Source organism: Chiloscyllium plagiosum, unplaced genomic scaffold (genome assembly GCF_037043375.1).
Source record: "Chiloscyllium plagiosum isolate Xiang-an unplaced genomic scaffold, Cpla_swu_hap1 HiC_scaffold_21, whole genome shotgun sequence".
Taxonomy (NCBI): Eukaryota; Metazoa; Chordata; class Chondrichthyes; order Orectolobiformes; family Hemiscylliidae; genus Chiloscyllium; species Chiloscyllium plagiosum.
In genome coordinates, this window is record NW_028270159.1 from 44,970,252 (window position 1) to 44,985,924 (window position 15,673).

A 15,673-nucleotide genomic window follows, 5' to 3' on the forward strand; every position below is an offset into this window, starting at 1 on the left:
TTAAATGCTGAAATTGTACCAGCCTCTATCAATTCCTTTGGCAGTTCATTCCATACACTTCTCTCTTTCTATTCTTCCTATAGCACCTGTGACCTGGAACATTAAGCTGCCATGCCTCCCCCTCGTTTAGCCACCTGTAATTGCTAAGCTATCCCAGTCCCATGCTCCCAGCCATGTCCTGAGTTCATCTGCCTTATTTGTCAGGCCTTTTGCTTTGAAATAAATGCAGTTTTCCTTATTAGTCTTACCTTATTCTCTACCTTGTTCTTGACTATTTAACTTGCTCCTCTTCTCTACTCTACCAGGGTTCAGATTAACTCTTTTCTCACTATCTCTTTGGGTTCCCCCCCAACCCCCACCCCCACCCCACTCATTTGAAGCTTCCCGAGCAAATCTCCCCACCAGGATATTGGTCCCCTTCCAGTTCAGGTGAAATCCATCCTTCTTTTACAGGTCACTTCTACCCTAGAAGAGATCTTAATGATCCAAAAACCAGCAGCCATGCGTTCATCTGCCCTATCCTCCTATCTCTACTCTCATTACTCTGACTGCTCTCTACTCAGGGGCACAGGCAGACAGCCAGACATCAGAATGGTTTGTTGCCTCCCTGGTGCCAGGGTCAAGCATGTCTCAGCGAGGGTGCAGAATATTCTCAAAGGGAAGAGTGACCAACAGAAAGTTGTTGTACAATTTGGCACCAATGACATAGGAGGAGAAAGGGACAAGGTTCTGCAGAGAGAATAAACAAAAGTAGGAGGTTAAAAAGGATGTCCTCTGTAGTAATATCCGGATTACTCCCAGTGCCACGTGCTAATGAGAGTGGGAATAGGAGGCTAAGGCAGATGAGTGCGTGGCTGAGGGGCTGAACAGAACTAAAGACAACTTGTGTTTCACGATACCATCTGCAAATGCCAGTTTCAGACCAACAGCCACCTGAATATTTCAACCTTCATTATTTTTGCCTTCAAATATTGGCTACAATGGATTTGTCCCAAATCAATGAGAAATATATTATTTTCTTTCTTACCGCTCGTGTGCATGCGCGCGCGTATGTGTGTCTCTGTGTTTTGGACTTTTTAAAGGGTAAACAGTTCTACTTTCATATGACAAAAAAAAGTGCATTAACAAGTTTTTCATCTCCATTAATTGACTGTAAAACAGAATTTTTTTCAATCATTTTCTGCTTATTGCTGGAAAAAAAAACATTTTCTGAAAGCTTTATGTCTAGTACCCATCTGTAAAATTCAAAACAAATGCCAACGCAAAAGGAAAACAATATTCATACTGCAGGAGGTGGTGCTGACTGGTTGGCAAGTGGCCTCTGATTGGTAGAGGCATTTCCATGGAGAATGTCCAGTTAGATGATGACTGACAGTTAACAGTTAAGCTTTGCTTCAATCAGGCAAGTTGGCTCCGATTAACTGAGGCAGTATCCTGAGAACAGTCTAGGGAATGGCTGAAGCCCATTTTGTTGCATTGAAAGATGCACTGTGGGTGTATATCTTCCAGGTGCTACATTCAAGTGGATTCTTCATTGGAACAGCTCGACTACCGAGGGTCCGCTTTCCAAACAATCAGCATTTTCCTCTTGTATAGTATATGTTACTTTCCCTTTACATTGGTATTCTTGTGAATTGCCCTGATGAGTGCAAGACAAAAAGCATCAACAAAATATATTGATGTTTCCCAGGTTTGCTGACACCTGTGCACATGCGCTATGCACTGCTTCAAATTCACACGTGCATCAAATTGGGTTCAGAGTCAGGTATTTAAATAGGACGAGGCTGTGAACGGGAGAGTTCAGAGGGGGATAAGGATACCAGGGAATATGGGGGGGGTGGAAGCATGAGGGGGTCATGAACAGGAATGGGGTGGGGTTGGGTCGAGGGCAAGAAGAGATACAAGCCAAAGTATATAAGATAGAAGTAGACCATTCGGCCCTTTGAGTCTGCTCTGTTTCTCAACCCCATTCTCGTGCCTTCTCCCCATAAGCCTTGATCCCCTTACCAATCAGGAACCTACGTCGATCTGTATTAATTAGGATTAGAAATAGAATCCCTACAGTGTGGAAACAGGCCCTTCGGCCCAAAAAACCCTCTGAAGAGTAACCCAGCCAGACCCATTACCCTACCCAACATTTACCCCTGACAAATGCACCTAACACTATGGACAATTTAGTATGGCCAATTCACCTAACCTGTACATCTTTGGATCGTGGGAGGAAACCAGAACACTTGGAGGAAACCCACACAGACACGGGGAGAATGTGCAAATGCCACACAGTCGCCTGAGGTTAGAATCAAACCCGGGTCCCTGGTGCTGAGAGGCAACAGTGCTAACCACTGAGCCACCGTGCCACCCCGTTAATAACACTCAGTGACTTGACCTCCATATCCCTCTGTGGCAATGAGTTTGACAGATTCACCACCCTCATCATTTCAGTTCTAAAGGGTTGTCCTTCCACTCTGAGGCTGTGCCCTCGGTTACTAGTCTCTACAGGTCAAATCACCTCAGTGTTACCAGAGGGAGCTTTCTGTACTTCGCACCTCATGTGTCCACCCTCCATCACTGCCTTAACTCCCGGAAACCTTACTTGATGAAGGTTTAGGTTTTCTCGCATTTTTGGATTAGCACACGCACAGTTGTGGGTGTCCATTAGACACTGCCTTTATCCAGTAATGTGCATGTTCTGTGCCAGCAAATGACAATTTCAGTCTCATGAAGAGAAACATGGTTTGTGCATCTTTTTTTATTTCAAGTTTAACGCAGAGAAAGCTGACCACATCCTGAACTAGGTAAAACAATTAAATTTGGATGTTGTGTGGCTGTGTGATTGTGGAAGTAGAGAAAAGCAGTGCACACCCCCATCTCAGTCAAAACAAATCAGTAAAGCTTACTTGTCCATTTCTTTGCGAATCTCATCCTCAGCCATCCCCTTCAGGCGAGAGTAAAACCAGAGATGCTCCTCTACTGTCAGTTTGTCAAAAAGAACGTTGTGCTGAGGGCACATGCCCAGATTTTTCCGGATTTCATCCATTTCTGTTCGAATGTCATGTCCGTAAATTGTGGCTGAGCCAGCGGTGGGCGGAAATAGTCCTGTCAAAATAGACCTGCAAAAAGCAATGCATCAAGCAGTTCAACGCGAATATCTCTGCGTGTTCTCTTTGCTTGTTTTCATTTTACTTTTAACAAATCTATTCTTAGCCTAACAGTGCCACATTGATTAGAAACCACCAAGAATCCCAACATCCATTCAACCACTGCAGATGCATTTCCAAAAGACACCACAGGGAGCACAGCAACGTTTTACTACAATGTTCTCTCAACCTCTCTTTCCAACCTGATGTTTATTCATTTTGAATGACTCCTCGCCCAAGTTTGGCTCAAAGTTTCTGCCACTGCATTGTTTTGGCCAATGAGTAACTGCCCTTTTGGGGAAATAATGAAAGCCTTTTCTCAAGCCTGGAACTCACATCGTTGTGGTTTTGCCAGCACCGTTGTGTCCCAGAAATGACACCACCTGATTCTCATGTAAGTTGAGGCTTAGCTTGTTCAAAGCCAGCTTCTTCCCCGTCTTGTAGACTTTGGTCAGCTTGTCAATGCACACGACTAGGGGCAAATGGCTCGGTTCCTCCTCTATCCCACGAGTTTCCTCTGCAAGACAATTGGACGATAGGCATGACAAACATGTGATATTACCTTTCCCATGTGACTAATTGAGGATCATTTAATCACTGCATGGCAATCAGTCTCCCATAAATGGTCACATGAAATGCGAACATTCCGCAAAATAACCAGTACCAAATAAATAGGTAGCACTGAGCACATAATGGAATAATCTGTCCAATTTTTTTTGGGCAACTAAGTAGTAGTAGATACATTTTCAATCTCTGTGTTGAAGCTAGACAGGTATGTAAAACTAGAATTACTTTCATTGTCACATGTACTCCAATGAGTACAATGAAAAGTTTACAAGTCACCACTTACAGTACTTTCTCGTATACAAAGCCCCTGATTCCTAAGTTTTTTAAAAAAATCATTCACAGAGCATGGCTGTCACTGGCTAGGCCAGCATTTACTGCCCATCCCTAATTGCCCAGGTCAGAGTAAAACCATTAGAAAAGTAAAGATTGCACATTCTCAGAACTCTGGTGCTGTGGAAGTGCAGGTTCATTCCCTTGAAATTGATTGATAAACTGCGCATAATAAGACCAGAATCCCATAGTGGGCTTCAAACAATGGTTATGAAAATTAAGAGGGAAGTGCATCTGACCACTGATGAAATGACTATCCTGCACATAGCTCCAGAGACTTATTACTCCTCCCATGGCATCATTTCTTCATTGATACCCTTATTCCTCCAAGCACAAAGAATAATTTAGCACATATCGTCCTTGCATCATCAGTCTGTACAATCTGAAAGGATTTCATGTATAAAAGTGTTTGATTTACCTACAGTTCATCCAGAACACTTCGTCTAAAGCTATTATCCCAACGAAGTAATCTGCCAAGACATCTGTTTAATACAGAATATATGTCTTTTACACAAGAGCAAGTAACATTTTCAAGGGAACAGAACGTTTCCAGTAAAAGGGGCTCGTCTCTTGTTAAGAAGAATTTTAAGGAGCTTTTACTGAATTTAATGCATTTCCTTCCCTTTTAGTCTCACTCAGAACTCAGTGTAGTGATTGTCATGTGAGTTGCACCAATAACTAGATGGGGTTATGAGCTGATCTCTTTCACATTCATTTTCCATATCCCTAAATCCACACGCATTACTTAAATGTCAGCATTACTGCATTAAAAAAGCAATTGGAGCAGCCAATAGAGTGTAAATCCCTGCCGTGCTTTGTTAACTCAATCATGCAGCTCTTCCTTGAGGCTATTCCCTCCCTGGCTGATGCTTCATTGCTTGAACACTGAAAAGAACATTTTTTGTCAAGATCTTCCTTCTCATTGAGGTGACTTCCTGACAATCCACACCCCAGAAACCTGCTTGGAAAACTCTGCTCACAATTTAACAGCTCTGAAAAAGTCTATCCACAGAAGCTGAGACAATCCTAAGCATTCTAAATACAACATAGATTATCCCTTGAAATATCCCTGGTTGTTATTCCTTCACTACATTTTGCTCACAATTTGCCTGCTTTGGCTCCGTCCTCTTTTCCACATGCAATGACTGCTACATTTGCAATCTATTACCTTAGTCTTTGTCCTGCAAATGTCTTTTGCAATCTTAATCCTGAACATAACACTTTTGTGATTGCAATTACTGAGATGCTCCCCTACTCTTCCATTTCCTATCTGTCTGGTTCATCAACTGTCACAAGATTATTCTCTTGTAATTCTTACATATTGAAGCTGAAAGTACACCTTCTTACTTTTTCACTATTTCTTCCTACCTATTTACTTGGACAAGTTGAACACTCCCAGGAAGTTATTCAATGCCTGCTACTATGCTCTTCATTTTGCCTTATTCCTTCTGTCTGTTCCTTGCTGCCGTTTGGTATTCTATACGTACAGGTCATTCTGATATAACGCGATAGCTGTGTTCCTCTGCAACCTCACGCTATAGAAAATCACACTATGGAAAACTGCTATAGAAAATCGTGTGATAGAAGATCACAAATATAAAATAGCTATACCTGTTCAGTAGAAAGCTTGCATTATCCAAACAATGTCCACAATTTGTCAATCGCTTTATAGCCAATTTGCGCTGACAAAGCGGAGGTCATGGCAGAACAACCTGTACTCTTTTTAAGGTGACCAATCCATTGTTATCTCTTAAATCAATTCATTTGTATTCCTTATCTATCACACCACAAATTACATCCTTTTATGCCTCTGCTATTATTTTATTTTTAACTAATACAGTTGCTTTATATCTTTTCCTTCTGTGACATTTTTAAATGAATGTTTTAATAACGCTAGCCTCCACACTATGGGAGCAGATACTGTACTGAAAACAAAATATGCTGGAGATCACAATGGGTCAGGCAGCATCCATGGAGAGAATCCAAACTAATGTTTCAAGTCTAGATGACACTTCATCAGAGCCTCCACAGTGTTTCACTCTCCTCTGTGTTTCCTCCATGTGTGACAGCCTGAAATACTCAGTTTCCAACCATATTCTGTATGGAGCCATGTTTTTCATATCCTTATTACATACAGAATGTCTGCTGACACCTTGAAATGCTCTCTGTACGCACATATCAAATACACATGTGCAGCTCCTCTGTCAGTAGCGCTAGTGATAAGATTCTGTCCTGTTCACTCATATCTATTGCCATTATTTGGGCACGCCACGTTTTTAGTGAGGCGGGGGGGGGCAGAGTGTTTCACAAAATGTACTTACACAAAACTTTCTGCAGGCATAATCTGAATCTTTCTGTGGATGTTGCATATAGAACTTACATATAAATTATTGCCATCAAATCACCCATTTTGTTTTGACTTGTGAATTCAGTGCTCTATCAAGGAGTTAAATTGTTTATCTCATCTTCATTTTGAATAGTTATTTGATCCTTATGTGTAATAACTTTATCAATCTCTGGTATTTTGTGCTATCCTTACTCATTCCTTTAGTTCATGCTTTGAATTCTTTTGCTAATATTTTTAAATGTTAATTTACTGTAATTTCTCACAATGCCATTCTCCCTCACACATGTTATCAGTTCAAAGTCTTATTTACTTTTTGTTATCCACCAGAACTACTATGGCAGCCCTGTTCAAATGCAGACACTCCAGGGTTCAGGCTAACTGGGTTCAGGCTAAAAAGAACTAAAAAGAGGTTGAGCCACAGAAGATTCAGCAGTCCAAGAGAAGATCTGGAAAAAGTCAGTTAAATAAGAAATCAAAGCGTTGAAATAGGGGTCATATCTTTAAGGGTTTGGTACTTACTCAGAATATGATTGGGAAACAGATTGAAAGTATATATTTATTTTAAGATCCTTATAAATTGTCACATTTATGTTTGTGTTTTTGAAAATGTTTTGTTTAATAAAATTGTGTTCTTGAGCTAAAGAGCATTAGCAGTCTCACGTGAATATATTCAGTGATTACGCACCAAAATAACTAACTGGAAAAATTAAAATTGTGATTCATCAAGTCAGGATTTATGCTGGGATTTGACTTGTATAGTATTACCATCAGCTGCAAGCGTATGAATCTGTGTGTTTCCTCAGTGAGCTTTGCAGCAATTCCTTGTCCAGCATTATGAATGGGGATTTCTTTGGCTCCAGCTCAAAGACTCTGAACCAGAATGAGATTAGTCAGACATACTCTTTGCAAATGTGCAATCTGAGAAACTAACTATCCACAAATCCCCACAAACTACAATCTGAACAAATCGCCTGCCCTACCTATCTTAACTAACTTACTCGTTAGTTATCTTTAAATTATTTACTGAACTAACTGACCACTAGGGGTTCGGTTTTATTAAACAGGTCAATTTAATGTGATTTTTTTACATGATGTGGAGGTACCACTGTTGGACTGGGTGGACAAAGTCAGAAGTCACACGACACCAGGTTATAGTCCAATAGGTTTATATGTGATCACAAACTTTCGGAGCTCTGTTCCTTCACTGGATTTTACCTGACAAAGGAGCAGTGCTCTAAAAGCCTGTGATTTCAAATAAACCAGTTAGACTATAACCTGGTGTTGTGTGAATTTTTCAATATAAATCAGTAATCACATTGCAGCATGAACTTTGTTTTTGTACTCAGGAGCACCAAGAGAATCTATTGCGATTGGAAGCTGAGTTTTTAACCATGCTAGTTTTGATTTCCATTGACTTAAAAAATATTTACCAGGTTTTTTTTAAAATTGCAAACAAATTAAATTAACAGTGAAAAAAAGTTGATCCTGCACAAAAGATTTGATGATTTTTCTGTGAACTTCAATGGAAGAAAGCTTAGGTACAGGAGAGATTCACTATAAATTCAAATTATGCAACTCGTGGTACAAAATGAACGCACTGAAACAGCGCCTAGTCCGTATCAGTACTTTTATGCTCTGCTCCCGTACCAACTTAATCCTAGTATTGGTGTATTGAAATGTGGTTACAGTCTAATCACCTATCTCACAGCATAATTAAATGTATATCAAAGGACCATATTTAAAAATCCTCACTAATTCAAGTTTAATGTCACAGGTGCTAATGCCACAAAGAGATATCTAAATACATAGCAGGATAAATTTAATTTGTTCTGGTCATATTATTCCTGTGTGCATTAATTATGGAGTTGCCATTTCTGGTTGCTCCTGAGAGATTATTCATCTATTTACTTGGTTGAAATTACTTCGCATCTCCTTCTCATTCTGCTGTGAATTTCCACACTCTCCAAATACCCGTTGATTTTGCACTTGATTTCAGAGGTTCTCTTAATACCGTGCACTAAAGGTGCTGAATTGAAAAACCTATTCTTCCTACTTTCTCAAATCACTAAAAGGAAAAGCAGGCACTGTTCCATAATAAAATGTCCCTGTAACCGGAAAAAGAGTAAGCAGCGATTTACCCAGCCTCCTGCTCTCCATCGCGCAAGCCTGGTCATCCTCCATGATGCTGAGTCGACTGCTTCTGGACCAGGGCCAGGACCATTCCCACGTTTCAATTCGTCCATTGCCCAGCCAATAGGATTTCTGGAACGGAAAGTACCATGGTCTCGGCAGTCCATACATCCCTGCAAAGAAAGTGGGTAAATATGCTAAGAACGAAAGATCTGTAATGCTCTCTGGATAGGCTGAAGCATTTGGCAGCCAAAAAGAAACGTACTGTTCTGTCCAAGGTAAAGATAGCAGCCAACCGACACACAGCAAAGGGTCTAAAAACAAGATACATAGCCGGTTAATCTGCTTTTGGTTGTGCTGCTGGAGGAGTAAATGCTGATTACACCACTACGGGAGCTTTCCTGGTTTCTTTTACCTACACTAGGCAGGCAGAGAAGATCGGAGTTTAACACAGAAGGGGGCAGCTCAGTGGCAGACTGCAGTAACCACTTCAAATCTATCTGAAAGTTGCCAGTCGGGATAGAACCAACAATTTTTGTACTCAATGAGATTCCAGCAAAACAAAGCGAAGCTGACATCATTGCCTTCACTTTATCCCAAGCACTGATGAATCTATGTGATATATTTATCATGGAATTCTATTACAGTCAACTACATGTCATTTTTGGTAACTTCCATGAACAATTTTACCACCTTTTCTTGCAGTACGTAAACAGAATGCATTCACTAATTGGTATTACACTGACAGCACAGTAATAGGCTGAAAGTGCATTGCATATTACTGGAATCAAAGACAGGCATCTTGTATTGGTCTTGAGAATGTAAATCAACTCTAGAGCTCAGGCATACAACGTAAACCATTTAGTCTTCCTTCCTATTGTTTCAAAACACTTGGCAGTGTAGTTGTTTCACAATGGCTGAATTACAGAATTATTACAGTTAAGTAGATCAAATGCTTTTTTACTACAATGGATTCCTGAATTTTAAGTGTTTAGGGAATTATATTTTATATCCAAATACTGAATGAATAATATTCTGCTTTCATCTCACAGGACAGTAGGATTTTAAATGGCACCCTCAGCATCAAATCCATCCAAACTTTCTCCAGACCACTTGATCATCAGCTGTCCAGCCAATACCACTTTAAAAGTTCTATCAAACATACCTTCATGAATGAGAAACTGCAAATGGCTAAGGTGACACTGATGCCTTCACAGAGAACAGAAGAGAAGAGAAGGCTAAAGATTTGTGGAGGTTAAGCAGTAAGGGAGGGAAGGATATGAAGAAGTGGGAGGGGGGAGGGAGAAGAGAGAGAGGAAGTGAGGATCTGCAATTACATATTGTCTTCAACCACTTCTGGACATTCCAAAATACCTCAAAGCTAATGAAATATCTTTGAAGAATAGTTACTGTTGCAAAATAGTAAATGTGATTGATTTGTTGACAGCAAGATCCTGCAAAAAAAAAGCTGATGACATGTTTTTCTGATATAATTCAAGAATAACCATTGGCCAGCAGATTAGTGTTAACCCCTGTGGTCTTTACTGGAGGAAAGGGCAGACTGGATATGGCTTATGGTCTCCTCTGAAAGACAGACCTGCATTTCTTGTCCATCCCTAAAATGCCCTTAATCTGATGGCTTGGTCAACTACTTCAGAGAATCACATGGAGGTCTGACTGGGTAAAGACAGCAGATCTTCTCTAAAGGACAGTTGTGCCCCAGTTGGCTTTTCACAGCAATTGTCAACAGCTTTGTGGTCACCATAACTTACAATCTGCCATGGTGGGATTTCAACCCATATCCCCAATGTATGAGCCAGGCCAGTGATATTGCCACTGCGCCATTGCATCCTTCTTCCAGCTAGAGAGACAAGATTCTTATTAGCTTTATTAAATTGTCACCACTGCCATTTTCACATCTCGAAACATGTTGAACCTAATTATCTTCCAGCATCAGAGACTGGAGAAGTCTCTGAGAAGATATTGTATCATGGAAGCACCTCACTTATCAGATCTTCAGTCGAACTGTCTGGCTAACTAAATGGAAGAGTGGAACACCAGCTGTTTGTTGGGCACAGTTGAGCAGAGTTTCAAGTCAATTCCCCAGTTGCCAACTTACAAACGTCTTTGCATCTTCCCGCTGTATCTCAGGAACATCCATTAAAGTGTGCCTGACAGATAAACATGGTGAATGCATCAATGTGCGAAATAAGTGCCCCAGCACTCAGAAATGTTAAGAAAAAAAATATGGTGTTGCAAACCTGTGCCAGTACTTTGCACAGTTTCTTGACATTCCTCGCAAACCATCCAAGTTTGGAAAGCTAAGGGGCATGACAATCTTTAATTACAGTCAAGTTTAGAGCAGATATGTCACCATTACTGCAGCTCATTTAAAGCAACACTATTGTACTGGGAGGTTTTAACTTTCAAGAAAGCTCAATCAGTCAACGCCCTTTTCAATAGGAAAGGGAAGTTAAAGATCAACCTAGGCACAAGGATATGTCACTGCACATTCCCTACATTACACCACTGACATTTCTCAGGTACTTCATGTGTTTTGAAATGAAAGATGGAGCTTGGGGCACACAGGGGTGACCTTATAGAGATTTATAAAATCAGGAGGGGCATAGATAAACAGAATAGCCAAGGTCTTTTATCCAGGATAGAGGAGTCCAAAACTAGAGGGCAAAGGTCTAAGGTGAAAGGGGAAAAGTTTTAAAGGGATCTGAGGTGCAATATTTTCCACACAGAGAGTGGTGCTGCATGGAACAAGCTGCCAGAGAAAGTGGTGGAGGCTGGTACAATTACAACATGTCAAAGACAGGTACATGAGGGAAGCGGGCCAAACACAGACAAATGGGACTAGTTCAGTTTAGGAAACATGGCAGACATTGACGAGTTGGGCCGAAGGGCCCATTTCCATCCTGAATGACTCAATAACTCCATAAATGCAAATCTTTCCTTTGTTTTTTAAACATTGTCAATAGAGGGGGCAGCACAGTGGCTAGCACTGCTTTCTCACAGCACCAGGGACTCAGGTTCGATTCCACCTCGGGCGACTGACTGTGTGGAGTTTGCACATTCTCCCAGTGTCTGCGTGGGTTTCCTCCAGGTGCTCCCATTTCCTCCCACAGTCCAAAGGTGTGCAGGTTAGATGAACTGGTCATGCTAAAATTGCCCATAATGTTTGGGGTGCATTAGTCAGACATAAATACAATGTAGGGGAATGAGTCTAGGTGGATTGCTTTTCGGAGGATCGGTATGGACTTGTTAAGCCGAAGGACCTGTTTCCATACTGTAGGGAATCTAATCTAATCGAGGAATACCTCTCCAAGTATAGTGCACACTGGCTGAAATGGAACCATTCACTCACTTTGTGCCTGTGTGGCGATCTAAGGAGAAGTTCAGGACTGGGAGCTACAAGTTACCACTGCACATACACAGCATAGAAACAAGGCATTCAGCTCAGCAAATCCATGCTTGTGGGGATACTCCAAATGAACCTCCTCCCACCTTTCCTTCCCTAACCCTATCAACATAATCTTCAATCCCTTTCTCTATGGTGTGCTTATCCAGCTTTCCCTTAAATTCATCCCACTCGAATATTAACACATCCTTCCGAAAGGAACTAGATGCAAAGTCTAGTTGAGGCTAAGCCAGAGTTTCATACAATTCAAACATAACAAGCAAAAACAAATAAATCATTCAGTTTTCACTTTAGCCTCTAAGGGGCATGAACATTGTTTTGCTTCTTTCATTGTCTTTCCTCAAGCCTTCCTTTATCCACATCTCTATGTTTTCCACCCATTTGATTTTTCTTCTTCTTCTGAGTTTTCATTTTGCTTCTTTCTTAGGCTGTCTAAGTCATAATTTATTGTCGGTTCCTAATTGTCCAGAGGGCAGTTAAAAGTCAACCATGTTGCAGTGGGTCTGGAGTCACCAGGCCAAACCAGATAAGGATGGCCGATTTTCCTTCTGTAGTAAACAGTGTTCGACAGAGTCACATGGTCACCATTAGGCTAGCTTTTGTTGCTCCATATTTTTTTTGAATTCAAATTTTACCATCAGCCATGGTGGGACTTGAACCCCTATTCTTAGAGCATTAACATGGGGTTCTGAATTAACTAGGAGAAAGTGAGGATTGCAGATGCTGGAGATCAGAGCTGAAAATGTGTTGCTGGAAGGGCTCATGCCCGAAACGTCGATTCTCCTGCTCCTTGGATGCTGCCTGACCTGCTGCGCTTTTCCAGCAACACATTTTCAGTTCTGAATTAATTGTCAACTAACATTAGCACCACATTGTCATTTTATTGTTGGATCGACATTTCTATTGACACTATGTGGCGCTCGCTCGCTCACTCTCTAACTGTAGTTAGCAGCTGCCTTGATTGGAAATAACTCCAGAGATAATGAATGACTTATTATCATCTTCCAGGAGTCCTTCAATTCTGGAAAAGTCAAAGAGAATTGGAAAACTGCCAATGTAACACCCTCATTCAACTCGGAAACGGAAGACAGATAACTATAGTCGAAAGTGTAGTGCTGGAAAAGCACAGTGTGTCAGGCAGCATCCGAGGAGCATGAGAATCAGGCATAGTTATAGGCAAGTTAGCTTAACATGTGTCTTTGGGAAACTGTTAGAATCTATTCTTAAGGATATTAGAGCAGTGCATGATTTCATGAAGGTGAAATCATGCCAGGCAAATTTATTAGAATTCATTGAGGAGATACAAACAGGACAGATAAAAGGGTACCAACAGATCTAATGCATTTGAAATTGCAAAAGGCTTTTGGTAAGGTACTGCACATAAGGCTATTTAATACGCTAAGAGCTCATGGTATTGGGGTTACTACATTAGCATGGATAGAGGATTAGCTAACTAAAAAACAGAGTTAAAACTTGTCTTTAAGGGCAAACACTTGGCAGATGGAATAGAATGTGGGAAAACGTGAGAGTTTATGCAACTAAGAAAGTTAAGGATCGTAGCAAATCCCTTTAGCAGGAAGAAGAGAGGAGCTTAAATAGCGAGAGACTGCAGAAAACTGCAGCGCAGATGGATTCATGAATCCTCATGCAGAAATTTCAAAAGCTATGCATAAGTTCAGCGCACATAAGGGAAGGTAAATGGAATGTTGATCTTTATTTCAAAGGGAATGTAATATAAAAAAGTGAACTCTTACTAAAACTATACAAGCCTTTGTTAGACCACATTTGGAGCAGTTTTGGTCACTTCATTTAAAGAGAGATGAGGACAGGTTCAGTAGTTTGGGCCTGTACCCATTAGAGTTCAGAAGAAAGAGAGATTACCTTATTGAAAAAGCAGAGATCCAAGGGAGAACCTGATCAAAGTGTCTAAGATTATGAGGGAAGTGGACAGGGTGACTAGAAAACAACATTCCCCTTAATTGAAGGATCATCAACAAGGGGGCATAATTTTAAGGCAAAAAGCAGGAAATTTAGAGGTGATTTGAGGCTTTGTTTTCAATTCAGAGGTTTGGGAGGGTAGATGAGGTAGGAAATCTCACAATCTCTGAAAAGAACTTGGATGAGCACTTGAAATGTCATAACATTCAAGTTTATGGACCAGGTTTTGGACTGAGACTCGTGTAGATTTGGTGTAGCCTTTTGTTGGCAGAGACTCAATGGGCCAAAGGGCCGCTTCTGTTCTGTACGATTCCATGAGATATCCAGAAACATTATTGCTTTATTCTACATTAATATACAAATTTTGTTTATAAAATTGGTGTGAGGTGGAAAAGGGTGTGTCAGCCAGTTCATCAATATTCTTCATATTGTATTTCTTTACTGTCAAACAAATCATTTCTCTATGGTGACTTTACCTTTATATGGCAAGCACATAATTAAAACCGTTAATACATTTGTGTCTTCATGTAAACGTAACTGCAAAAGAATTATGCTAATAAACAGGACACATTAAATGTGAAAAAAATTGCCATTTTAAAATGATCTAATATATGACTCTCAAATCCTCTTTCCCAATTTGGCAAGCATTTATACTCCTACACTTTACTGTTGTCACGCCATGGGATTTCTCTTCATGCATATAAAAACTTCCTGCATTATTAAACCAGTCAAAACAAACTTCTCAGAGTTCAAAATTAACACCGAGAACCAGACATGGCAATGCCAAAGTAGGACTGGCCATTCAAAGAGGTCGCTTACAACTTTAAAACAGACAAGTATAGCTTAATATTTTCAGTCCACCAACTGATTAGACCAAGAATCAATGTGCATATCAAGAAATGTGATGTCAATTTTTCACACAAAATGTATTTATACTTGAGCTGTATCTGCAGGGAGAGATCAAGCTGACTGCACTTCATGTCCTGTCAATCAGTCCTCATAAAATCAATATCCTTTAGATTGGAATCTTATTTAAAGCCAGAGAGCCTGCTATTACATTACATTATCTGACTGGCAAATAATTTCATGGGTATTAGGCTGGTGTGCAGAATGAAAACATAATGTGCTCAAACACATAAATAAAACTATCAAAATGGCACAAATCAACTATGGTTGGTCCATGCTTGATGATTTTCTGTGCATCAATCTGACATAGTCAGACATTTCATTTTGTTTTTATTTTTAAATTATATTTAATAAACTAGTTGCAAGAGTGAGATTCACTAAAATCTGACTAACAATGTCTCAGGATCCTGAAAGGCAAGGTACAGCTGGACCATCATCATTGAGGCCTTCATACACCATAGTGTAGACTGGCTCTGCACAAACAGAGCTCTGTACCTCTTCATTAGCAAAATCTGTGAGCTTAATCCAAAACAGAACAATGATTGTCAATCCTTTAAACTCCACTTCAGTCCAGAGAAAGAGAATCAGTCTTACAACAATGATTACAGAATATAAAGCAATATGTTATCAACATCGCATTGTTCAAAGAATAAACTGAAAAAGTGAACAACTTAGAGTTATAGAGTTGTACAGCACGGAAACAGACCCTTCGGTCCAACTCGTCCATGTCGACCAGATATCCTAACCTAATCTAGTCCCACTTGACAGCACTTGGCCCATATCCCTCTAAACCCTTCTATTCATATACCCATCCAGATGACTTTTAAATGTTGTAATCGTACCAGCCTCCACCACTTCCTCTGGCAGCTCATTCCACACCCATACCACCCT

General features: G+C 40.4%; 1 protein-coding gene across 4 annotated transcripts in view; it reads right to left on the minus strand.

Annotated features, from left to right (window-relative positions):
* Positions 1–15,673, minus strand: part of abca2 (ATP binding cassette subfamily A member 2) — a 559,549-nt gene that overhangs the window by 140,371 nt on the left and 403,505 nt on the right. For all 4 annotated transcript variants that reach the window (XM_087998533.1, XM_087998535.1, XM_087998534.1 and 1 more), the window contains exons 20-22: positions 8,520–8,684; positions 3,474–3,654; positions 2,898–3,110 (exon numbers count right to left, since the gene is read on the minus strand). In XM_087998533.1, the coding sequence (XP_087854659.1) occupies positions 2,898–3,110; positions 3,474–3,654; positions 8,520–8,684 (559 nt within the window). The remainder of the gene's footprint in view (positions 1–2,897; positions 3,111–3,473; positions 3,655–8,519; positions 8,685–15,673) is intronic.